This window comes from Felis catus, chromosome D2 (assembly GCF_018350175.1).
Source record: "Felis catus isolate Fca126 chromosome D2, F.catus_Fca126_mat1.0, whole genome shotgun sequence".
Lineage (NCBI taxonomy): Eukaryota > Metazoa > Chordata > Mammalia > Carnivora > Felidae > Felis > Felis catus.
Window position 1 is genome coordinate 29,771,671 of NC_058378.1, and position 26,991 is coordinate 29,798,661.

At 37.8% G+C, this 26,991-nt stretch overlaps 1 protein-coding gene and 1 pseudogene across 5 annotated transcripts in view; both read left to right on the forward strand.

Moving 5' to 3' along the window:
* TET1 (tet methylcytosine dioxygenase 1) overlaps nucleotides 1-26,991 on the forward strand; it is a 137,117-nt gene that overhangs the window by 73,302 nt on the left and 36,824 nt on the right. For all 5 annotated transcript variants that reach the window (XM_023240497.2, XM_023240498.2, XM_045040061.1 and 2 more), the window contains 3 exons: nucleotides 5,296-7,615; nucleotides 11,635-11,725; nucleotides 12,279-12,372. In XM_023240497.2, the coding sequence (XP_023096265.2) occupies nucleotides 5,296-7,615; nucleotides 11,635-11,725; nucleotides 12,279-12,372 (2,505 nt within the window). The remainder of the gene's footprint in view (nucleotides 1-5,295; nucleotides 7,616-11,634; nucleotides 11,726-12,278; nucleotides 12,373-26,991) is intronic.
* Nucleotides 21,638-21,788, forward strand: LOC111557212 (annotated as a pseudogene).

Consider the following 26,991-nt stretch of genomic DNA (forward strand, 5'->3'; position numbering starts at 1 on the left):
AAAGGTTATCTTGGTTGGGGGGAAAAGGTGGAAAAAATCGTAGGAATTACAATGGGGCTACATTCCATAAACATACACACTATATTTGTGAAATTTAAATTTCATTTCCCTAAGTTTATTAGGGAAAAAAAAGCTTTAAAAGACTCCTGGGATGGGGGGGAGGGCGGGCGATAAAACAAAACAAAACAAAAACAAAAGGCACGTTGAAGCACTGATCTACCTATAGTAAAGGTCAGAGTCTTGTGGACCATGTCTCTGTACATGCTTTGAAAGATGTTTTCATGTCATCTGAGCACCTGTTTCTTGATACAGCATGTATGGAATACAGCATGTATGGAATGTGAGTGTTGGGAGAGGCTACAGTCAGATTCTGTCCAAAGGGCATAGTCATTTCAGAATCAAATACCACTTTGCTCAATGCCATTTGAGCTCATTCAAGAATGGGTGTAAGAGTATCACTATGATAGGAATGTGGAGAAATAAGAGAACAGAGGGGGCTCAGCAACTCTTGGGCTCAGATCTGATCTAAGGTGTTCAACATTCCTGTTGGTTTGGGATGGGTGAGAGGGGCCCAGAGCAACTTCTATTCTTGTGACTAGTATAGCGCGCAAAGGAAAAAGCTGTGAGACTTTGAATTACTCACTGTCCCTTAAATGGTAGCCTTGGGTGGTAGAGGAGGAAGAGACCAAACACAAGTGGGCAGGTGGCATGAGTTTGGGTCCCCAGAGTGCATATAGAAAGTTAGGGAATAAAACAGCCATCATTTCAGTATTCACTCCCTTTGGAGAGTTGGCTTCTCATTAGAGAAGGTAGATGTTAACAAATGTTTTGAGGCACAAAATGGATATTTGGGAATTCACTGTGCCTAAGTAGATTAAATGTCAAGGAAGTCTTCATTAAAAAAGAAAAATTCAGGTGCGCCTGGGTGACTCAGTCAGCTAAGCGTGCGACTCTTGTTGCTGCTCAAGTCACTATCTCATAGTTCCTGGATTAGAGCCATGCAACGGGCTCCGCACTGGAGCCTCCTTGGGATTTTCTCTCTCTCTCTCTCCCTCTCCCTCTCCCTCTCCCTCTCCCTCTCCCTCTCCCTCTCCCCCTCCCTCTCTCTGCCCCTCTCCTGCTCGCTCTCTCTCAAAATAAAAATAAGTAAACTTAAAAGAAAAATTCATAATGTAGTTACTGGAGCCTGTTGCCCCAGCAGTCTCTGTTGGCGCACTCAGTGGTATGATGAAATCAGTTCCTTCCAGCTCTGGGATTGTGCGCCTTTCTTCCTAACACCCTCTCGGGTGTCATGCTGATAATTTACAGTCCATCATGGTGGAGGTGTGCACACCATGAAAATTGGCCCACACTGCAAAAGTGTTTCCTCCCTCTCATTTCCCAATCTGATTGTCAAACATTTACCAGTATTCTACTCAGTACAGTTTCTATACGACACAAGTAGACAATTGTGCATAGCCTTCCTGAAATATTTTTTTTATATTTTATTTTTTTTCATCAATCTCTCCATGGAACGTGCGGCTCGAACTCAGAACCCTGAGACTGAGTCACACACTCTAATCACTGAGCCAGCCAGGTATTCCTGAAATATTTTAATATATAAACTTACTATATATTTATGTATATATAAAATACATATATACTCCACACCCTTTCTTTATGCTTTAATTTGTAGTTTGATACTACATAAACTTTGAGCTTTTTTCACTTACTGTATGCTAGAAATCTTTTCATAGGAAGCTTGATCAATTTTGGTTTACATTTATTTATTTTTTAATGTTTATTTTTTAGAGAGAGAGGCACACACACAGTGGGAGTGGGGGAGGGGCAGAGAGAGAGGGAGACACAAAATCCGAAGCAGGCTCCAGGCTCCAAGCTGAGAGCATAGAGCCTGATGCAGGTCTCAAACCCACGAAACATGAGATCATGACCTGAGCTGAAGTTCAACCACTTAACCAACTGGGGCACCCAAGTGCCCCAATTTTGGTTTAAATTTAAGGGAAATATATTTTAATGTTTATTTATTTTTGAGAGAGAGAGATCACCTGCGCTTGCACATGAGTAGGGGAGGGGCACACAGAGGGCGACAGAGGATCCAAAGCTGGCCCTGAGCTGACAGCAGACAGCCCGATGTTGGTTTTGATCCCAGGAACTGTCAGATCATGACCTGAGCCAGTCAGATGCTTAAGTGACTGAGCAACTCAGGTGCCCCTAAAGGAAATAAATTTAAAAAATCAAAACTCTATTTAATTAGGACTTTTTTTTTAATGTTTATTTTTGAGAGAGAAAGGCAGTGTGAGTGGGGAAGGGGTAGAGAGAGAGAAAGAAAGAGACAGAATGCAAGCAGGGGAGGGGCAGAGAGAGAGGTAGATACAGAATCCGAAACAGGCTCCAGGCTCTAAACTGTCAGCACAGAGCCTGATACGGGGCTCTAACCCATGAACCATGAGATCATGACCTGAGCTGAAGTCTGACACTCAACTGAGCCACCCAGGTGCCCCACCCACTTTTTTTTATTTTAAAAAATAAAAGCATTATATGTACAGGTTCTATATCCTCTTTTTTGTTTGGTTGGGTTTTTTTCTTTTTTTTTTTTAATTTTTTTTTTAACATTTATTTATTTTTGAGACAGATAGAGACAAAGCATGAGCAGGGGAGGGCCAGAGAGAGAGGGAGACACAGAATCTGAAACAGGCTCCAGGCTCTGAGCCGTCAGCCCAGAGCCCGATGTGGGGCTCAAACTCACGGACCTCGAGATCATGACCTGAGCCGAAGTTGGAAGCCCAACTGACTGAGCAACCCAGGCGCCCCTGGTTGGGTTTTTTCAACTGTCCAGTATATCCTGGACATTTTTGCCTATTAACAATGGAATTTTTTTTTAAGATTCTTTTTTTTTTTTTTAATTTTTTTCATTGTTCATTTTTGAAAGAGTGAGAGAGAAAGAATGAGTGAAGGAGAGGCAGAGAGAGGGAAACATAGAATCCAAAGCAGGCTCCAGGCTGTCAGTTCAGAGCCCAACTCAGGCTCGAACCCATGAATCATGAGACTCACTTGAGTTGAAGCAGACGCTTAACCGACTGAGCCACCCAGTCGCTCCTTAATTAAAGACCATTGCTGTCTTAAAAAAAAAGTCCACTATCTCAGATTAATTTTTAATTAATCTTATTGAAATGTAATAAGGATACAGAAAATGTATGTGTATATATGTGTGTATCATATATTTTGACAAACTGAACATAACCTGTGTAACTTGTGTACCCTGACCAAGAAATTAGAAGGGCGCCTGGGTGGCTCAGTCGGTTAAGCGGCCGACTTCGGCTCAGGTCATGATCTCACGGTCCGTGAGTTCGAGCCCTGCGTTGGGCTCTGTGCTGACAACTTAGAGCCTGGAACCTGTTTCAGATTCTGTGTCTCCCTCTCTCTGACCCTCCCCTGTTCATGCTGTCTCTCCCTGTCTCAAAAATAAATAAAACGTTAAAAAAAATTTTTTTTAAAGAAATTAGATAGAATTTATCTCTACTAAGATTGTTTAGTGTTTAATTACACAATTGGATAATGCTTCAATATTTTATATTTTGAATGTAACTATAACTATCCTGAACATTGATTCCATTTTTCAGCCAATACTTCTTGTTCGTCTGTGGAGTCGGGTATATCATCTTCATTAAAGAGGAAGTCTCCTAAGTTTTGATACTTAACATTTTTTTCTCCCTGAGGCATTGAGTAGAATGTGCAGAGCCATATTAAAGATTAGGAGGTGGAGCTTGTCTTTGCATTTGCCCCTGACAGCAGGAGGAAATGCCCTTAGTGTCTGAATTCCTGTGCTATAATTTTGGCTGAGCTGTTTCATGGTTTTAAAAAATTGAGATTGGGGTGCCTGTGCTATAATTTTGGCTGAGCTGTTTCATGGTTTTAAAAAATTGAGATTGGGGTGCCTGTGCTATAATTTTGGCTGAGCTGTTTCATGGTTTTAAAAAATTGAGATTGGGGTGCCTGTGCTATAATTTTGGCTGAGCTGTTTCATGGTTTTAAAAAATTGAGATTGGGGTGCCTGGGTGGCTCAGTCAGTTAAGCATTTGGTTATTGATTTTAGCTCAGGTCCTGATGTCACGGGTTCATGAGTTCAAGCCCCATGTCGGGCTCTGCTGGTGGTGCAGAGCCTGCTTGGGATTCTCTGTCCCTCTGTTCTTCCCCTGCTCTCGCTGTCTCTCTAAATAAATAAATAAATAAATAAATAAATAAATAAATAAACTTAACAAATTTAAACGTTTATTCATTTATTTTGAGAGAGCATGAGCACAAACCCCGCTTTGGGTAAGCCCTGCTTCTCTCTCTCTCTCCCTCCCTCCCTTTCTGCCGCTCGCTCACTTGAACCCTCTTCTCTCTCTGAAAAGAAAATTAAATTAGATTGAAAAATTAAAAATTTTAAGAAGATAAAATATTTTTTAAAAATAAATTATGGAACTTAGGGTAAACAGTGATTGCTTAGTGGGAAAAAGTTTCTCTTAGTGTTGATGAAAATGTTCTGGAATTAGACACGATTGTTGCATAACATTGTAAATATGCTTAAAAAAACCACTGAATTGTAGGATTTTAAGTGGTAAAACAACTAATTTTGTAAGAGTAATATGTTACGGCAATATAATTACAATAACCGAAAACCAAAAATAATTCAAATGTCCATGTATAGTAGAATCAATACATTGTAGTCATTGTTTGACTGTCCAACAATAAGAATTAATGGACTTCAAGTACACTTAACAACGTGGATGAATCACAAATACGATTTTGAGTGAAAGGAAGTCAGTTATTTAAAGTTTGGAAGTAAGCAAAAGAAATCTATGATAGATGTCAAAGCAATGGTTACCCTCAGGCAGTGAAATGATGACCAGATGGGAGTCTCTTGGCCTGGAATCTGGGCACATAGGTGTTCGTCTTGTGAAAATTCAGTTAGTTATGTACTTATGACTTGCACATTTTTCTGCGTGTATTTTGTATTTCAAACAATAGATATTGCCCATTGAATGGTACCAACATAAAAATATTTAAAAATTAATTTGGAAAAACAATTAAGTATACCAAAATATTAATACACGTGGGTTATGATAGTTTGTACTTCGGTCTTTTTCTTTTTTCCTACACACCCATTATTGCTATTTTATTGAACACATGAAAAAAGCAAAAATATTTTTTCAGGGCTTTACATTTAGTTTCTATTAAACTGTAAATTTCCCATGGCTCTTAACTCGTATGTTTGCATAGATAATATGAGATATCTCTGTGTTCATTTTGTAGGCAAATTTTGACAACAAACCAGTAAATGGCCCCAAGTCAGAATCCATGGAATACAGTAAATGCCATGGGGACCAACAGAGATTGGAATTAAACCCACCTCCCCTTGAAAATGTAACTAAAAATGAAGAAAGTATGACAGGTATTGAAGTGGAGAAGTGGACGCAAAATAAGAAATCACATTTAACCGATCATGTCAAAGGAGAATTTAAGGCAATTGTGACTGAAGCTGAAAAATTGAAAAACTCTGAAGATGACAAGAAGAAAGTCCTACTCACCGAGTTACCAGAACCTCAGAAATTGTTTGCACAAACTGTAAGAAATGGCATTAAAAATGTACACTATTTACCAACCGAGACCAACGTGTGTTTTAAAAAATTCAGTATTGAAGAATTTGGCAAGGCATTTGAAAACAACTCCTATAAATTCCTGAAAGACACTGCCAACCATAATGCCATGAGCTCCATTGCCACTAATGCGAGCTGTGATCATCTCAAGGGGAGAAGTAATGTTTCAGTCTTCCAGAAGCCCAGCTTTAACTGCAAGTCTATCCCAGATCCAGCAAATTTCAACCTAAATAGTCATACTAGTACACACAATGAAAGTGATCAACCCAAATCTCTAGAAAATATACCAAGGAAAGAATCAAAAGATGGATCTCCAGTTCAACCAAGTCTTCTATCCCTGATGAAAGATAGGAGATTAACATTGGAGCAAGTGGTGGCCATAGAAGCTCTGACCCAACTATCAGAAGCTCCATCAGAAAATTCTTCACCATCAAAGTCTGAGAAGGATGAAGAAACAGAGCACAGAACAGCGAGTTTGCTTAATAGCTGTAAAGCTATCCTTTATTCGGTAAAAAAAGACCTTCAAGACCCAACCTTACAAGGGGAGCCAGAAAGCCTTCATCACTATCCATCTTTGGAAAAGCAAAGTCCATGCAGCACGGTGGTATTTAATGGCCAAAATATTTCCAAGTCACACAACAACTCAGCTGCTAACCAAGCATCTACAAAGTCACAGGAATATTCAAAAGTCACAAATTCAGGATCTCTTTTCATACCAAATCCAAATTCGTCTAAAATTGACACCAATAAAAATGTTGCTCAAGCTAGAATTACCCTTGAGGGTTCTAAGAATTTGCATCAGTTGCCACCAACAAGTGATAAATTGGGGTATTGTAACCAGTCACTGGCCAGCATTAAACAGATAGACTCAAAAGATGATCCATCGTGTCAAGATACAGTTCATAGTAAAATAGAGGAAGATGTTGCAACACAGTTAACACAACTTGCATCAATAATTAAGTTCAATTATATAAAACAAGAGGACAAAAAGGCTGAAAGTACATCAACAAATCTTGTTGCATATAATGTGCAGCAAAAATGCAGTCAGGAGAAAATCACAGTACAACAGAAACCACCTTCCAGTGTACAAAACAATCATAGCTCATCATTAACAAAGCACAAGAACACGACACAGAAAAAGACAAAATCTACCCCATCAAGAGATCGGCGGAAAAAGAAGCCTGTAGTCCTAACTGGTCAAGATAATGACCAGAAAAAGAGGGAACAGCTGTCATATGAGTACAGTAAGTTACATGACATTTGGATAGCATCTAAATTTCAAAGATTTGGTCAATTTGGTCCACATGATTTTCCCATTCTGTTAGGAAAAATTCCTCCCCTAACCAAAGTATGGAAACCACTGACTCAAACGACTTCAGCATTAGAACACAAAAAATTATTTCCTCCGCTCACTCAGATAAAATTTGAACGATATTATCCCGAATTAGCACAGGAAAAAACCATGAAGGTTGAACCTTTGGATTCTCTCCCATTATTCCAGTTAAAAACAGAATCCAATGGGCAGGCGTTTACAGAAAAAGTTTATAATTCTCAGGTACAGCCATCCGTGAATGTCAATCAGAAAGCTCATCCTTTACTCCAGGCCTCCTCTCCAACTAACCAGTGTGCTAATGTAATGGCTGGCGAAGACCAAACACAATTCCAGCAGGATGTTAAAGACCAAGTCATGCATCAGAGACTGCCGACATTGCCTGGTATCTCTCATGAGACCCCCCTACCAGACCCAGCACAAATTCTCAGGAATGTAAATGTAGTGTGTTCAGGTGGAATTACAGTGGTTTCTACCAAAAGTGAAGAGGATGTCTGTTCATCCAGTGTTGGAGCATCAGAATTTTCCCCAGTAGACAGTGCACAGAAAAGTTTTAATGATTATGCCATGAACTTCTTTACCAATCCTACAAAAAACCTGGTGTCCACAACGAAAGATTCTGATTTGCCAACCTGCAACTGTCTTGGTAAGTGTGGGGCCGAGTGTGTTATGTGTTTCTTCTTTGTTTACTTCCGTTAATTACCTCCTCATGACCAAATCAAATTTTGGGTTGTCTTTCATATGTGGCATTTTTGCCCCATTCATGTTCTAGCTGAAATGGACTAAATCTATGCCGATTTTTCTGTGGGACCTTTACTGATTATGCTCAAATAATTGGGAAGTTTAACGCATAATTTGGAAACTTTCTTGAGTGGAAAATTTGCTGATTTCTCTTGGCCAAATTTTATTGTGAATATGATAGGAATGAATTCCTTTAATACTTTATTATAGTTTATTCTTACTATATGGAAAAGAATTTCAACCTGTAAGCATTTTGTTTCAAAAATATTTTTTATTGTGAAATATAAAACCTACACACAGAGAACATAAAATATATGTGCAACTTAACAAATAACTATACAAAGTATGTGTGATTGCCACCCCATTAAAGAACTGGACCTGGTTTATTTCTTTTTCAATGCTTAGTGCTCTTCTGCTCTGCAATACAAAGGATGTCCTTATATATGAAACAAATCCATAATCTTAGCTGCTGAAGAATTTGAAAACCTTTTGAAATTCTAAAATATTAAGTTGTTGTATAATATTGTTTTCCTGTTTAAAAAACAAATAGGCATGTGTAAATAGCTGAGCTGGGAAGTGATTTCTAACTAATACATATTTTGTGTCTTAGGAGTCATTGAAAGAGATCATTCAGGAACTAATAATTAGAATTTTTATCAGCCCTGAGAAAATCTTGCAGGACTAAAGATTCTTAGGCAGGCCTTATGAGAAATTTGCTCAGTATTTAAAACATACGAAAGCTTAATTTGAACCCTGTACTGATTAGTCATTGTTTATGGCCAGATTTCATGTAAGAGCTTTTGTAAAAGAAGAATTAATTTACTCTAATGTAGCTGTAATAGAGAGATTAAATAGATTGGGTCATTCAAGTTTGTTACACTACTTGATGCCCTCATTATTTCAGCTTTTGTACAGCTTATGAGGACAAAATTTGTGAAATAACCTGTTCTGAACTCAAATAGGTTTGATTATTAAAGGTCTTTAAAAAAAAAAAAAAAGTCTTAAAATATAGCCCCAAATCACGAAGATTTAAGATTTGCCTTGAACAAGGGAAGTTTTTTTTGTCAGAAGTAGGTGGTTGGTTAGTACATTCCAGAAGGGGTAAAGGATTGTTTGGAAGGATAAACTATATCATTCTGATTTTTTTTCAAAACCACAGTAGAAAAATTAGTGAAGTATATAGCCATGACTATTTGCTCTTGATTTTCTAAAGTACATTTGACATTCTGAAGTCAATCCTTCTATTTCTCCGCTCATCATTCAACACCACTTAGACAGCCTGCCATGTGCCAGGTACCAGGGATGAGCTCTTCTTGGAAGGATCTCATAATCTGAAAAGGGGTGACAATGCTGAGTGGGGTCGAAACAGGAGAATGAATGAGAGGTTCTTGGACCAAGTACAGAAGAGTGTAATAATGATGATTCCCATTCCAGATCTTTTACTGCCAAGTCTGATACAGTACAATGGCCCTGACTTGTTATATTCACAACATCCCTACAAAGGGAAGGCTTATTAACTCCAGTTTACAAATGAGGAAACTAAGTCACAGGGAAGTTCACAGCTAGTGAATGACTAAACTGGATTTCAAAGACAATCACAACTTGAGAGCCTACCTTCCTCTTGTTTCAAAAATCTGAAGTAAAAAAAGGGACGGTAATTTTTTTAATATCATTAGAAATGGAAAAAAAAATCTGTAATTTAAAATGCCATTAAAATTTATATTTTAGTCTAATTTTACTGAGCTAGTATAATTTTACTGTGTGCATCATTTCAGTAGGATGATTGTCTAGTTTCAAAACTCTTTCCGTAGAGATAGTAACTAGTCACAGGGTAGGAGTTGAGACACAACTAAGCATTTAAAGTTTATTGAACATCGGCAGTACACACGTAATTGTTTTATGCATCGTCACTTACATGTTTTCCTATAATCATTACATGCAAGATTATTGTGCTCATTGTGTAGAAATGGGAAGTGATGAAAAAACAAAAAGCAGACTCACTCAGAAATCATCCCAAGTGGGATGATCGTATCTAAGAGTAAAAGATTTCCATGCAGGTATTGTGTTCTAGCAAAGTAAGAGTAATTAACCTCTTAATCACGCCTCCTCAAATTGAGCACTATTGGCATTTTAGATAGGATAATTCTTTTTTTTTTTTTAATTTTTAAATTTACATCCAAGTTAGTTAGCATATAGTGCAACAATGACTTCAGGAGTAGATTCCTTAATGCCCCTTACCCATTTAACCCATCCCCCACCCACAACCCCTCCAGCAACCCTCTGTTTGTTCTCCATATTTAAGAGTCTCTTATGTTTTGTCCCCCTCCCTGTTTTTATATATTCTTTTTGCTTCCCTTACCTTATGTTCATCTGTTTTGCATCTTAAAGTCCTCATATGAGTGAAGTCATATATTTGTCTTTCTCTGCCTGACTCATTTTTCTTAGCATAATAACCTCTACTTCCATCCACATAGTTGCAAATGGCAAGATTTCATTCTTTTTGATTGCCGAGTAATACTCCATCATATATATATATACCACATCTTCTTTATCCATTCACCTATCAATGGACATTTGGGCTCTTTCCATACTTTGGCTATTGTTGATAGTGCTGCTATAAACATTGGGGTGCATGTGTCCCTTCGAAACAGCATACCTGTGTCCCTTGGATAAATACCTAGTAGTGCAATGGCTGGGTTGTAGAGTAGTTCTATGTTTAAGTTTTTGAAGAAAGGATAATTCTTTATTGTAGGGAAACTGTCCTCTGCAACCTAGCCTGTTTAGTGGCATCCATGGCCTGTAATACACACACACACACACACACACCTGCCCAGTTGTCACAACCAAGAAGGTTGGACAAATTTTCTACTCAAGAAAAATCGCCCCTGGTTAAGAACCACTGCTTTAGATCATCAGTAATAACTTAAAATCTGTTCAATGTATCTTAGGAAGCCACAAAAGTAATCTTATGTTGTATCCGATGTCCAATCATAATGACCTTTCAGTCAGTATAGATGCACCACAGCCAGAAATGCATTCCTGAGCGATTCCAGCTAGACATGATTCTGAGAGGCCAAGTTAAACATACTGTTTTTATGAAATATATAATTCACACCCATAAAATTTCAGGTAGGACAGAAATATGATGCAAATGTCTTCTTACAGTATAATATTCTAACGATAAATCCTCAGAGTTTTTCTATATGAATTAACATTATTACTGATTTCAATTTTGGTTACAGTTTTAGAAAATTTGGATCTTTTAAAATATACTTAAAAATACTCTATATACTATATTTTTGCAACTTGCTTTTAAAAATATGAAATCTCAGGGTTTTCATTGCTTAAATATTATTGTTTTGATAGTTTTTTTTTATTTTTCCACTATATAAACATCCCACAATTTATTCAACCTATCATTTAATGACATGCTAAATGTGCTTTTCTCTTTTGATATTACAAATAATTGTGACAAGGAACATTCCTGCGTACATTTGCATTATAAATATATAATTAGGCAAGTGTATAGTATAATAAATTCTTAGCAGTACAGTTGCAGGGCTCGATTTTAATAGGATTGTAAGGCCAGGGTTTTAAGATGTATTGCTCTCATAACTTTTAATTGTGTACCTCAATTATTAATAGATTCCTTTTAAAGCAGGAGGTAGGAAAATAAATATGACCCACATCTTAAAATATTTTTCTCCTTTGATTCTTAGAGGAAGAATGAAATAGTTAGGAGCTGAAAGAAAGAAACAAGTGAAATTCTAGGGCTTATTGTCCTAGACATTAATTATTAAATCTTTCCAAAAGCTTGTCAAGATTCATTGTTCTGAATTCGAAAACAAATAAGAAAACTATATCCTCCTTGCCCCTATGCAATTCTGTAAAGCTTTGGGTCTAATAATCTTATTCCTTCCACAGATCGAGTTATACAAAAAGACAAAGGCCCATATTATACACACCTTGGGGCAGGACCAAGTGTTGCTGCTATCAGGGAAATCATGGAGAATAGGTGAGGAAATATCCTTCCCTGTTAAAATCCTTCATTACTGTGGACCTGACTCAATGCAGAGAAATTATCTCTGGAACAAATGAGAAGTATATATATACCTGCAGGAGTGGAAGTTGGATGTTTCTTAGGGCCCAGGCAAAGAATAGTGTCCTGGTGTCCCTGCTGAGTCACTCATCACATGAGCCTTGGGGCCCTCAACAAGACACTCACAGAGCAAGGCTGTCTTTGTTAAATTCAGAAATACTTATTTTTATATTACTGTATAATCGTAGTGATAGTTCAGATTACCTCCATCAACACTGCATTCACGTTCCTTATGCTTATCTTGGAGCCAGTCCATTTTTTAAAAGAGTGATCTTTAAGGATAAGTAAGCAGAATGGGATAACAATAAAAATATCGGCCACACAAAAATACATTTTTAACAAATGTAAAGTATGAGGAGTGTTTGATTTCTGTACTTCTTTAAAGCTGTATCTTATGTACATTAAGATGTCAAAAGTGTATATCGCAATTAATTGCAATTATTTTCCCTTCACTGTGTTTTGTACTCAGGTATGGTCAAAAAGGAAACGCAATAAGGATAGAAATTGTAGTGTACACGGGAAAAGAAGGAAAAAGCTCTCATGGGTGTCCAATTGCTAAGTGGGTAAGTATTTTGTGCTTACACATTTTTCAAAACTAGATTTATTCCACATATAAAACCAATCAATTTATTTTCCATGAATATGTGGACTAGAAAAGTATCCACCCTTATTATTCCCTGGGAAATAATCAGGAAGCTTTTTATCTTAGCCTGGACTTTTTATGTTAAATGAACAAAAGTTCCCAGTTATTACTTAGTGATCTTCAGCTCCCCAAGGTCACCACTTTTGTCAGTGTCTTATGTACTTTTAGAGATCTTTTAATGAACTTATAGTTAGGTAACATAAGTAAATGGTACTAAATTATACATACTGCTTTATATCTGTTATCTGTTTCTGTATTGAAATTATTTCCAAGCCATTATCCATAGGACCACCTTAATGAGGATCATATAATTTTGAAAGCAAAACTGAATTTTTTAATTTTTTTTTTCAACGTTTATTTATTTTTGGGACAGAGAGAGACAGAGCATGAACGGGGGAGGGGCAGAGAGAGAGGGAGACACAGAATCGGAAACAGGCTCCAGGCTCTGAGCCATCAGCCCAGAGCCCGACGCGGGGCTCGAACTCACGGACCGCGAGATCGTGACCTGGCTGAAGTCGGACGCTTAACCGACTGCGCCACCCAGGCGCCCCGCAAAACTAAATTTTTTTACAACATACTCCCAAAATTGTACCCATGACTACTTTGGTTTTCTAAACATGCAGAACTATAAGAAGAACTGAATTCAACTTCTTTGGGAAGTTCTCAACTGTAAAACAAGTTCCTAGCCAAATATATATATTCAGTAGGACATTCACATCCACAAGGATATTAACCAGTTTATTTGGAATTTTTGACCATAGAATCATTAAAAATTTTTTTTTATGTTTATTTATTTTTGAGACAGAGAGACAGAGCATGTCTGGGGGAGGGACAGAGAGAGAGAGAGAGAGAGGGAGACATAGAATCCAAAGCAGGTTCCAGGCTCTGAGCTGTCAGCACAGAGCCCGACACGGGGCTCCAACCCACAAACTATGAGATCATGACCTGAACTGAAGTCAGACGCCCAACCAAGTGAGCCACCCAGGCGCCCCAATCATAGAATCATTTTAGATCCCTGTGCCATCATTTGTTAATAATGATGACGATGTTGTTAAAAAAAAAATTGATGTTGGTAATAATGGTAATAAAATAATAACAATAACAACTACCTTTTATTACACATCAGGTACTATGTTAAAAACTTGAATCCTCACAAAAGGACTCTGTTATGATTTTGAATAAGGTCAAAGTCAGTAACTTCATACCCCTTTTGGAGAAATTAAAGACATTAAATACGAAATAAAAGTAGGATTAAACCCAGGTATTCCTAAAGCAAGACAATTGCCACACCCATAGCTGCTCTAGTAGTAGACTATTTGTCTTGGTTACTTTTAAACCTTTGGAAGCAATTAAAAGCACAAGAGCTGCACACTCGAGAATACTTTGTTTCTTTCTTTTTTTTTCTTTTTTTTTTTTAGTGTTTATTTTTGAGAGAGAGAGTGGGGGAAGGGCAGAGAGGCAGGATGACAGAGGATCTGAATAGGCTCTGTGCTTAGAGCATAGAACCCGACGAAGGGCTCAAACTCATGAACTGTGAGATAATGACCTGAGCTTCCTTTAGACACTTACTCAATTGAGCTACCCAGGGGCCTCCAAAATACTGTTTCTTCAATCTATGTGGAGTTCCTAGTCTTGTCAAAATACAGATAAACTCAAAGATCTAGAATTTACCTTGTTTAGTTATCTTACAGTAAAGTGCCCAAATGCTTAGGTGTACATACATATCAAGGTTATTCTTGTGTCTAACGCTATCCAGATGATGATATAATCATTTTAGCACGCCAGAAGGGCCCTCCCAGACAATAACACCACATAAAGGTAACTACTATTTTGACCTTTATCTCTTTAAAGGTCTTTTTGATGAACTCCATATACCCAGACTCATATAGTGTGTGCTCTTTTGTGTCTTTCTCCTTTCACTCAACATTTATAGAACATGACTTTATTTAATGACTGGAGCTCCAACAGCCACTTTTGAAGCACAGATTGACTTTCTAGTGTGAAGAAAGATAGGAGCATGAGTTCCTGATGATACCAGGAGCGCTGCCAAACTAACTTCAGTCTTTCTTAAATCTGAATTTTTTTTAAATGTTTATTTTTGAGAGAAGGAGAGAGAGAGAGAGAGGGAGACAGAGGATCCAAAGGGGGCTTTGCTCTATGAGCGCTGGGCCGGATGCGGGTCTTGAATTCATGAATTATGAGACCATGCCTGAGCTGAAATCAAGAGTCGGCCCCTTAACCAACTGAGCCACCCAGGTGCCCCTTAAATCTGAATTTCTTTAACATGAGAGAGAATTTTTTTTAACACATTAAAAACGTGTTGTTTGGGGGTTTTCTGTTATGTGAAATAGAATCAAGTTCCAAGATAACTTGCCTTCAATTTGTTACAATGTGGGTGAGTTTTAGAAGAGAAAAGAAACAGTTTCAGAAGGAGAAAAATAAGTGAAGAAACTGTGCTTCTTGTATACTTTCTATTGCCAGCCCCTGGGCTAGATATTAGGGATGCAAACATGAATTAAGATCTACCGGTCATTTTGTAGATGGGAACAAACTGGCCAGGATTCTTCCAGCCATCACACAGTTTCAGACTAAGCTTGCTAACTACATGTTTGCTGGGCCACCGCACCTCTCAAGAACTAAATAAAATCTCCTTAAAATGCTCCCCAACTAGTTTTGAACGACTGTTTCCTCATTCATGGATCAACCTCTTGTCCTAGCCAAGCACTGATTTTCAGACTGTGTCAATTCAGCTGTGAAAGTACATCCTTTCTTCAGTCCCCATGTAACACCCATATGAGTCAATCTCTATGTGTAACAGTTTTGGTGAAGATATATCTAAACAGTAGCCAAAGTGATGTTTATTTTTGTTTTTTAATCACTCTTGAAAAATACAGGCGATGCAAAACATTTTAAAGTAGGAAACAATATACAGATTGCCAATTTTTCTATTGGATTATTGGTCTTCTATTGATTTTATGGGAGCCCCTTTGAAAAATTGGCATTTGTCATAAAGGTTGCAGATGTATTTCCACTGCTTGTCGTTATTTTTAACGTTCAGAATTTTTAAATCAAATTTTAAATTTTGAACAAAATTTTGGAGATGAAAAAAATTTTAAGGTAAATACCTTTCATCTGTTCTTTGACTTTAGTGTATTGTGTCTTAATTAGAAAAATCTTTACCACTTCTAGCTTATAAGCTGATAAATCTTTCTGTCGTATTTTAATGATTTGATTTTTCTGCATTATTTTATCCATTTTTTGCATGTAGGATGTTAATAACAGCTTATATTTTTTCAGATGACTGTGCAGACATCCAATACCACTTATTTAATTGTCCATATTTTCTCCACTGATTTGTATTTGTTTATACTACTAGATTTTCTGTTGTTATCTCATTGCTTTGGGTCTCCCAAATAAGCATCAAATTACTCTTACAATATATTTATGCTATATATTTGTATATACTATATATTTGTATATTATATACTATTTGTATATAGTACAAATAAAAATGTGTATATTATATACTATATATTTGTATATATACACAAATATATATACTTCATAATATATTTTAATATCTGGTAGAGGTAATTCCTTCTAATTTTCAGAAATCTCTTGACTATTCCTGTCTTGTTTATTTTTCCCCTAAGTTAATAATCAGTTTGTCTAGTTGCAAAACTAAAGTCCTATTGGTGTTATTGTAACCATACTGCACAGAGAATTTGGAGAATATACTTAGTCTTTCTGTCCTACACAGGAGACCTTTCCACTGGCTAGGGTATTCTTTTGGCCTTCAGAGGTGCTTTAATTTTTTTTCAAAGATTGAATTTTAAGTAAACTCTACACCCAACACGTAGAGAGTCCCCAAAGCCCCGAGATCAAGAATCACATACTCCACTGACAGAGCCAGCCAGGTGCCCCTCCTTCAGATGTGTCTTAAAGTTTACTTCCCAGAGTTTATATATTTCTTCTTTTTTCTTTTTCTCTTGTTTCTTATTTTTCAGTTTATTTTGCTTGTGATCTCAGATGTGCAATCATGTAGTCTGTAGTGACAAATTTATATTCTTTTCAAATTTTATACCATTTCTGGGGCGCCTGGGTGGCGCAGTCGGTTAAGCGTCCGACTTCAGCCAGGTCACGATCTCGTGGTCCGTGAGTTCGAGCCCCGCGTCGGGCTCTGGGCTGATGGCTTAGAGTCTGGAGCCTGTTTCCGATTCTGTGTCTCCCTCTCTCTCTGCCCCTCCCCCGTTCATGCTCTGTCTCTCTCTGTCCCAAAAATAAATAAAAAAACGTTGAAAAAAAATTTAAAAAAAAATTTTATACCATTTCTTTCACTTCATACAATTACTCAAACAGACTAACTCCAGTTTTATATTGCTTTAAATATGGCCTCCTTATCTTGTTTCTCTCTTTAGTGGGAACTTTCCAGGGCTTTCTCATGAACGGGTCATCAGGGAAGGCCTCTCTGGGGAGGGAACATTTAAGCTGAGAACTGAGAGACAAAAAGGAGCCAAGTATGCAAAGAATACTCCCAAGAATGCAGGGAAGAACATTCCTAAGCAGAGAAAACAGCAAAAAAAAAAAAAAAAAAAAAAAAAAAAAGGTGATAGAAAAGAGTATATTCGTTAATAACCTCAGAGGAGTCTAGTCACTGAAGAAGTAGAGAATGGAACCGTGTGAGGGTAAAAAGGTTAGGCAGAAGCCAGGGCATGAATGGTTTTATAGACCATAGTGGGCAATTTGGGTCTTAGTCCATGAACAACATGAAGTCTTTGAGGTATTTTAATTAGGGATATGTTATCTACCTGGTTTATGTTTTATAAAGAGCATTCTAAGGAATTAATTGGCAAATCTGTATTATCTGCTGCTGCTTACCAAGTACTCCAAAATTTAGTAGCTTTGAACAAGGAACTTTTATTATCTCATAGAGCTCTTGTGGATCAAGAATCTGAGGGTAGGGGTGCCGGCTGGCTCAGTCAGCAGAGCATTTGACTCAGTCTCAGGGTCATGAGTTCAAGCCCCATGTTCAGCATGGAGCCTACTTAAAAAAAATTTTTTTAAAAAGAATTTGAGAGTAGCTTAGCAGAGTGCTTCTGGAAGAGGGTCTCTCATGAGGTTGAAGTCATATGCAAATTTGGAGAGTACAGAGTGGAGCTGGAAGGTTTACTTCCCAGGTCATTTGCAGGAGATTCATTGAAGGTTGTTTGCTAGAGGCCTTGCTTTCTTATCATAGGACTTAGGTGTTTTCCCATGCCCTGCCACGGCCATAGTAAGTCAATCAAAAGGTAACAAGGAAACAGCTAGAATGTCTTTTGGGGGGGGGTGGCGGGGGGAAACACAAGCAAGGGAGGAACAGAGAGGGGAGGTGCAAGAGAGAGAGAATCCCAAGCAGGCTCTGAGCTGACAGTGCAGAGCTCGATTGTGGGTCTCAGTCTCTTGTACAGTGAGATCTTGACCTGAGCTGAAATCAAGAGTTGGATACTTAACTGACTGAGTCACACAGACATCCCAACAGTGTCTTTTAGGGTGTTAGCCTTGGAAGTTGCTACACAAGTGAACCCTATTCAGTGTAGGAAGGTTCTGTGCAAGTGTGTAAATACTAGGTGGTGGCAGTCATTGGAGATGTCTTGGAGATGACTACAGCAATATTCTATATCTCTTCTTCACTAAAAATATCATGTTAAAGACACTATATTGGCATTGTAAAATATATCTATCTCAGCCTTATCCAATATAGTTAATATTTAATATAATCTAACATAGTCCTGTATTTTTGTAAGGAGGAAAAGAAGTCCTTTGTGAACTTTATTAACAAAATAATGCTGTTAAGTATTAACGTTGTTCATTATGGAATATATCAACAGAAAAGTTCATAAAATATAAAGTACAGTTTACCTATAATTGTAAAGAAAACATTGATAAAGCAACTACCCAGGTCAGAATATTCTTTGATTCCTGGAAGCCCAAGAACTTCCCATCCTGACTTTTGTGGTAATAATTTTCTTGCTTTTCCTGCCCTCCCCCTACTCACATATTACTCACATGTTGTTTGGCTTCATTATTTTGAATCTTGCCCTTACATAGTACCTTGCACATTTGCTGAAAAAAGAGCAGAGACTGGGTCCCAATACTTGGTATTGACGATTGACATGGGTTCATTAAATCTATACCTGTTACATATTTCTGAATTCTTTACTTTCTTGCCTATTTAGTAGCAAAGGGTAAAAATATCCTTAGGACATGGCAGCTGGCTCTCCCTAGAGTGAGTCATCCAAAAGAAAGCAAGGTAGTTGGGTTAAGTGGTGGGATTCTAGATGATCCTTCCTTCCTACCTTCCAAACCTTCTCTTAAGCAATAATAATTACACTGACAGAATTTAGTGTATACCTTTTTTTTTTTTTTTTTTTTTTTTTAATGAAGACAAAAATGAAATCTACCATTCAAAGATTTTGGTAGCATCATTCTGTTGCTATTATTGATTTAAGTCTTCAGGGGTTCTTAGGGACAAAAAAGAGTAGTTAGCATTTTCCATGAAGCAGCTATAGTAAAATTACTTTCTTATTTTCCCTTTTGCAATACTTATCTCAGAATAAAAGAACATTTCAATACATCGTGATACATATCTGGCACTTTTCACAAATACAAAAGCAATCCAGAGATAAGGAATGAAGTAAAGCACGGTTGCTAAGCAACTTAATGAAAATTTGGTGTCTACTAATGAGAAGTCAAAAGTGTAATCTTGATAACAAAACCTAGAATTGATTTTGTATATCTGTGAAAAAGAAAAGCTAGGTCTCGTAAAAGCTTGTATGTCCTAGAGAAATCAAAATATTAATCAAACTTTATTTTTTGCAACCTTTCCAAATTATCTAATTTAATATATTCATATGTTCATTGCTAGTGCCCAAAGCACTGCCCAGCACATAGTCAACACTGAAAAATTTTTGTTGAGTGAATGAACATAGAGCTTAAATAAGTCTTATAGAATATTGAATATTTTGAATTTGAATTGGTATCTTGGAACAGTATTGCCGTGGTGTTCATTATTAGATCTTTTCTGAGGCATGCAGAACTTGGAGTATGAAAATTAACAGTCTGATAAAATTGTCCATCTCAAATTTGAACTTTGATACGGGTCAAATAAAAAATTGAGAGAATTAGGTCTCCATAGTCTACATCCTTTTTTAGGACTTTAGAGCAGATTATTTTGAATGGCACTAGCGTTACTGAGTCTTACAGGGATGCTTTATGCAGGAATGAAGTAAAGGGATGGGGTAGAGGAAGACCAATCATTTTAAATGAAGGAATTCAGTAAACAGTTAACTAGTGGTTTGCATTGTTCCATTTTTACTCTTCGTCCTGTACAGTGTACATTTATCGTGTATTTGATTTTCAACTTTAACCTAAATCAAACATTGTGATTTTTTATGTAAATCTTTTCACTCTATTTTTCCATGTACGTTTGTTCATAGTGGTTGAACTCTATCCTGTTTTTATTGTGCTGCACTTGGCCTCCTTTTCTTGAAGGAGAGACTTATTGGTCCTCTTTTTAATGGTCACACAGAAAAATCCTAGCAGCAAATTCTAACCGGGCAGGACAGGTTTTTGAGCCTTTCTGACATTGTTGTGCCCTTGCTCTTAACACTTTTCTTTGCCAGGTAGTCATTAACCCTTCCCCATAATTGTTAGCCTTTCGCAGATGTTTCTGACTCTGTTCTCTGCTGTCATGTCACTGTGAGTCTTGTCAAGGACTAGTTATCTTGTTACTCTGTAGATTTTGGTGGAAAGGATGGAGTCTCTTGGATACAGTAGGCTCCGTTAACTCCCTATACTACTAACTCCATGAGCGCTTGCGCGTGTGCACGCACACGCTCTTAAGCCTCTGAGGTGGTGAGAGGAGTAGGGACAAGAATTCAAACAGCACGCTGCCCAGATGGCTCCAGTGCCTGATCAGTTCACGGCAGGAATCAGTTTATGGATTCTCCTCTATAGGATTGTTTTGTGGTCAGTAGAGCAGGTGTGGCAGTAAATATATACAAGTGAATATTTTATTGCCTGCTCTGGTCTGAGGTGAGCAGAGTTTTAGGGTAAGAAGAAAACCAAGTATCCACAAGTTTTCAAACCATGTTGTCTGGATTTATATATGTATATAACCTTTGAATACTTTCCTTTCCCTGTTTGATTCCTTTGTTCCAAGGTTCTGTCCTCTATGTCTTTGGGCTGTATCATGTTGCTGCATATTTCTGTCCCCAAATCAGGCACTTCTCTGAAATATTACTATGGTGTGTAATAAAGGGAGTATAATGTCCTGGGCTACTTGTTTGGTTTCTGTGATACCTTGATAATGTGAGAAGAATATTTATGCTTCCTTATTCAAAATTAGGCAGAAGCCAAGAAGTTGATGCTAACTCTCAGCTAATGTTGAACAGACATTTTTCACTGTCCTTGCCTTTTTTTGTTATAAAACATATTTTTCTTGAATTAAGACCACCATTAGAACTACTTTTATAGAGTTCGTTTATTAAGGAAACTTATTATTCAGGTATAATATACACAAACAAAATTACACAAGTCTTCATATATAGTGCAGTTAAGCTTTACAAAGTGAACACTCCCATGTAACCACCAGCTAGATCAAGAAGAACACACCCAATTATTACCAACACCCTAGAAGTCTCTCGCATGTACCCAGTCATTATCCCCAAAGGTTGAAGCTTATTTTATTATCATACATAGGTACTTTTAAATTGTCTTTACCAAAGGGTTGTGTTGTTTTTGTTTGATTGTTTGTATTTATTGGTTTTTTTGGTTGGTCACCATTATTTTGTGCTGAAAATATTGCTCAATTTTTTCTCCCCTGTGACTATTAATAAACTCAAAAATGATCTCGCCTTGGTAATAGACTCCATACATGATGCAGATATTACTCCTAGCTGTGATTCTAAACTAGTCCTTCTGTGGGCCCCAGGTCTTCAGTGGAGCTGGTGCAGAACCCTAATCACCTGACATCTTTACAACTGAGATTGTATTACAAGGACTGTTCTATTTGTTGTTATTGTTTTTTTTTTCCTTAAGAAAAGTAATGTAGTCCTATACTTATGCAACTATTAAAATTCAAAACTAAATCAAGGTCAAGTATCCAAACTGAAACTTAAAACCCTATATAAAATTAAAATTAAGTTTTAAGTCACTTGGCCTTTTGGCTAAGGTCAAGTATAGTATCTGTACCTATATTAAATGGGGTTTGGAGCAAGGAGATGGAATAGGAGCTTGTACCATCCACTCCACACATTGACCTGGTATTGAAGTACTTACAGGAACCATGCTTTAAAAAAATTTTTTTTTTAATATTTACTTATTTTTGGGAGAGCCAAGTGGAAGGGGGGGCAGAGGGAGAGAGAGAAACACAGGATCCAAAGCAGGCTCTGTGCTGACAGGCTGACAGCAGTGAGCCCGATGTGGGGCTCGAACCCACAAAACACGAGATCATGACCTGAGCCGAAGTTGGACACTCAACTGAATGAGCTACCCAGGTGCCCCCTCCCCTTTTATTTTAATTCCAGGTATAGTTAACATACAATGTTATATTAATTTGAGGTATACAATGCAGTGGTTCAAACATTCTGTACACTAGTCACTGCTCATCAAGTTAAGTATACTCTTAATCCCCTTCACCTGTTTCACTCATTCCCTGTCTACCTCCCCTCTGGTTAACATTAGTTCTCTATAGATAAGCGTCTAGTTTGGGGGTTGTCTCCATTTTTTTTCTTTGTTTTGTTTCTTAAATTCCATGTATGAGTGAAATTATAAAGGTATTTGTCTTTCTCTGACTGACATATTTCACTTAGCATTATACTCTCTATCTAGCTCCATCCCTGTTATTGCAAATGGCAAGATTTAGTATTTTTTTTAAATTTTTTAATGTTTGTTTATTTTTGAGAGAGAGAGACAGAGTGTGAGTGGGGGAGGGGCAGAGAGAGAGGGAGACAAAGAATCCAAAGCAGGCTCCAGGCTCTGAGCTGCCAGCACAGAGTCCAACGTGGGGCTCAAACTCACAGAATGCTAGATCATGACCTGAGATTAAGTTGGATGCTTAACTGAATGATCCACCCAGGTGCCCCAGTTTTTGTGGGGTTTTTTTTAAGTTTTATTTATTTAAGTAATCTCTACACCCAATGTGGGGCCCAAACCCATGACCCCAAAGTTAAGAGTCACATACTCTTCCAACTGAGCCAGCCAAGCATCCCTTATTCTTTTTTTTAATGGTTGAATAATATTCCTCATCTTCTACACATCTGCTTTATCCATTCAATGGACATGTGGGGTGCTTTCATACTTTGGCTATTGTAAATAATGCTGCAATTAGGATAGGGCTGCACATATCTTTTTGAATTAGTGTTTTCGTATTCTTGGGATAAATACTCAATAGTAGTATTACTGGATCACATGGTAATTCTATTTTTAATTTTTTGATGCCCCTGCATCCTGTTTTCCACAGTGGCTGCACTGTGTTCCCACCAACAGTGCATGAGGGTTTATTTTTCTCCACCTCCTTGCCAATACATATTATTTCTTGTGTTTTTGATTTTAGCCATTCTGACAGGGGTGAGGTGATATCCGGTTCTGGTTTTGATTTGTATTTCCCTCATGAGTGATGTTGAGCATCTTTTCATGTGTTTGTTGGCCTCTCTATGTCTTTGGAGAAATGTCTGTTCGTTTCTTCTGGTTTGGGGATGTTGAGTTGTATCATTTCTTTGTATATCTTGGATACTAACCCTATATTGGATACGTCATTTGCAAATATCTTCTCCCATTCAGTAGGTTGTCTTTTACTTTCGTTGATTGTTTCCTTTGTGTAAAAATTGATTACTTTCAAATTTAAAAATTGATCTTAAATTTACTTTCTGAGATAATGATGTTTAACAACCCTGGGCATACCCAAACTAAGTTTGGATGTTAAAACATTCAATTAAAAATGTTCGACACCTACTGAAGCATGTTGGGCAGAGAAGTGACAGGGTTAATATTATTACGGCAAAAACTTTCTAAATTTCAAGAAAGGTTGATTAAATAAGCATGGGATTGGGGTGCCTGAATGGCTCAGTCCGTTGAGTGATGCTTGATTTTGACTCAGGTCATGATCTTGAGGTTTGTGGGATGGAGCCTCTGGTTTAGCTCTGCCCTGACAGCGTAGAGCCTGTTTGGAATTCTCTCCCTTTTGTTGTCCATGTCTCTCTCAAAATAAATAAACATGTTTTAAAAAATAAGCATGCGATTGTTTTGGAGCAGAATCTTCTCAAGGGCATTTACTCTTAGTTGCATGCTGAAATGGAATTCTTCATGTATAGTTTGGATCCAATATTAGAAATTATAAAGAAAGCATCTGAGGGGCGCCTGGGTGGCTTGGTCGGTAAAGCGTCCGACTTCGGCTCAGGTCATGATCTCACAGTCCGTGAGTTTGAGCCCCGCGTCGGGCTCTGGGCTGACCGCTCGGAGCCTGGAGCCTGTTTCGGATTCTGTGTCTCCCTCTCTCTCTGCTCCTCCCCTGTTCATGCTCTGTCTCTCTCTGTCTCAAAAATAAATAAACGTTAAAAAAAAATTAAAAAAAAAAAAAAAGAAAGCATCTGAGAACTTGCTTAATATTTAAAGATGCTAAGATAAATAAATAAATAAATAAATAAATAAATAAATAAATAAATAAATAAACTCTTACAAATTATTTGCTTAAAATACTCCAGGGGCACCTGGGTGGCTCAGTGAGTTAAGCGTCTGACTTCGGGTCAGGTCATGATCTCATGGCTGGTGAGTTCAAGCCCCGTGTAGGACTCTGTGATGACAGCTCAGAGCCTGGAGCCTGCTTTGGATTCTGTGTCTTCCTCTCTCTCTCTGCCCCTCCCCCGCTCGTGCTGTCTCTTGCACATGCACCCACAGAAATGTTAAAAAAATTTTTTAAATACTTGAGTTAACAATAAATCTTTTAGTTATTGTTAATTTCTTAAAATTTGAATTATATTAAAAAAATTGAATTATATATATATCTAATAGTGTAATCTATTTCATCATTGTTAACCTAGTAACCAAAACTTGATACTATGAGTGAACTTACATTGTAACTAATTACGTTGGTTTCTTTTAAATGTTTATTAACCATTTGGGGTGCTTGGGTGTTTCAGTCAGTTTAGTGTCCAACTGTTGCTTTCAGCTCAGGTCATGATCCCAGTTTCTTTGAATTGAGCCCCAAGTCATGCCCCTCACTGAGCACAGAGCCTGCTTGAGATTTTCTCTCCCTCTGCCCCTCTTACCTGCTCTCTTTCCCCCAAATTAAAAAAAAAAAAAAGTTTTATTAACCATTTGTATTTCTTCCATGAATTCACTCTTCATAACCATGTTTTATTTACGTTATCTTTTTTTGTGGTATGTGAATAAAACTTCTATTATATAGTCTGCTATTGTTTAAATACTAGGTTTTCTTTTATTTTTTTGTTAACGTTTATCTATGTATTTATTTATTTCGAGAGAGGGAGAGAGCACACAAACAAGGGGGCAGAGAAAGGAGGAGAGAGAATCCCAAGCCCGCTCAGTGCTGTCAGCACAGAGTCCAATGCCAGGCTCGAACCCAAGAACTGTGAGATCATGACCTGAGCCAAAACCAAGAGTCAGACGCTTAACCAACTGAGTCCCCCAGGCCCCCCAGTAGATATTCTTTTAGTCATAGTGCTTGACTGTTATCTTTGTACAGAAGCTTGAAATTCTTACCTGGTCAAATCAATGTCATTTACTCTATACCTTCAGAGTTTTTTTCATCTGGCTGAGGAAGCCTGAGTCTTTACTGGGCTATTAGAAACATAGTGTCTCCCTGTACTTTCATAATTTTATGTATGGATCCCATAGTTAATTTGAATTTTTTTCAGTGATTTAAAATTCCATTTTCTATATGTTCATTTTGGTTGAAATTGTTCCTTGACCCATTTAGAGCAGACCATTGCTTGGCTGATAAAACGTGCTTTGCTATAGCTTTAAAGAAAAAATTGAAATTTAGAAGGACAATTTCCTCTCATTTTTTTTAAACCTTTTTTATAAATACCTAATGTTCTCTGGTTTTTGGAAGTGGTGGGGATTAGAGAGCTGCTTCAATAATTTTTTGTTGCCTATATAAATACAATATGACTAGAACCCAAATCTGCCTGCCCTAGGGGAAACCTCTCTAGGTCTTTGAGTTTCTTCTTTCTATGCCCCTAAGCATGTGAAAATACTGTTTACCTATACCTGCCTCCTTAGTAATTTTGTTTCTCAGGACAGTCTTGTCTCCCCAGCAGTTTTCATATTTAGTAATGAGTTGTCCTGAGCCACCCCCCCCCCCCCCCCCCCCCCGCCACACACACACACACACACCACCAGAGAGTTCCTTAGAATATCCTAGGCTGTCACTCTTGATCCCAATCTTAAGAACTATCCATGGGGAATTTCTATAGGTTGTCCCATCTGGACCATGTTCTTGGAAAATCGTTAAGAATGTACTTTGCAGAGCTATTCGTAAAGAGGCTGTAGAGGCAGAATCATGTATAACCTGCGATGAGAGAATTCTATCACAGATTTGCTAGGAAATATTTTCCTAATGATCATCAGATTGCTCTATCTTCTTTCTTCACCCTTTCTCTGAGCGTGCTCTCCCAATGGTCAACCAATACCTAAACTGCCAAAGGAAATTCTGAGTCTTCATAGATTTTCTTCAGCAGCTCAAACTTTTGGTTACCCTACATCTTTGGAGTAGCTGGTGTGTGGCAAGAGTTTCCATCACACAGCTTTCCCCATCACTCCTCAGCAATTCATTCAGCCCGTCAAGTGTTCCTTATTGGGTGAGTTCATTCATGGCCGTGCCTTAAGCAGTCACCAGTGTGCTGTTACTATTGAAATGCTACCACTTGCCTGCTTAAGAAGAGCATATAGAAGGAGTAGGGAGGAGACCAAGAGTAATATTTGGAGATGAGGGTCCAGGAAGGGCTTTGGGAAGGTATTGACTCTTGAGCTGCATCTTATATACAGAGTGAACATCATCTTTATGTCAGAGATCCCAGAAATAGAGCCAACTATGAATAATAATTTAATAAAGGAGGTTTTATAAGACACAGAAGCCATCTGGTATCTGGACAACTAGCAGAATTCTTCCTTAAATAACATCCTTGCCTCATGGGACTTATTTTCCAAAATTCTTAGAATGGTCTTTGTACTCTTTTCTGTGGTGGCAGACTTCTGTCGTTCTTTAAAAGGAGTCTCCTCCTTGGGGCGCCTGGGTGGCGCAGTCGGTTAAGCGTCCAACTTCAGCCAGGTCACGATCTCGCAGTCCGTGAGTTCGAGCCCCGCGTCAGGCTCTGGGCTGATGGCTCGGAGCCTGGAGCCTGTTTCTGATTCTGTGTCTCCCTCTCTCTCTGCCCCTCCCCCGTTCATGCTCTGTCTCTCTCTGTCCCAAAAATAAATAAAAACGTTGAAAAAAAAATTTTTTTTAAATAAAATAAAAGGAGTCTCCTCCATAAAGCCT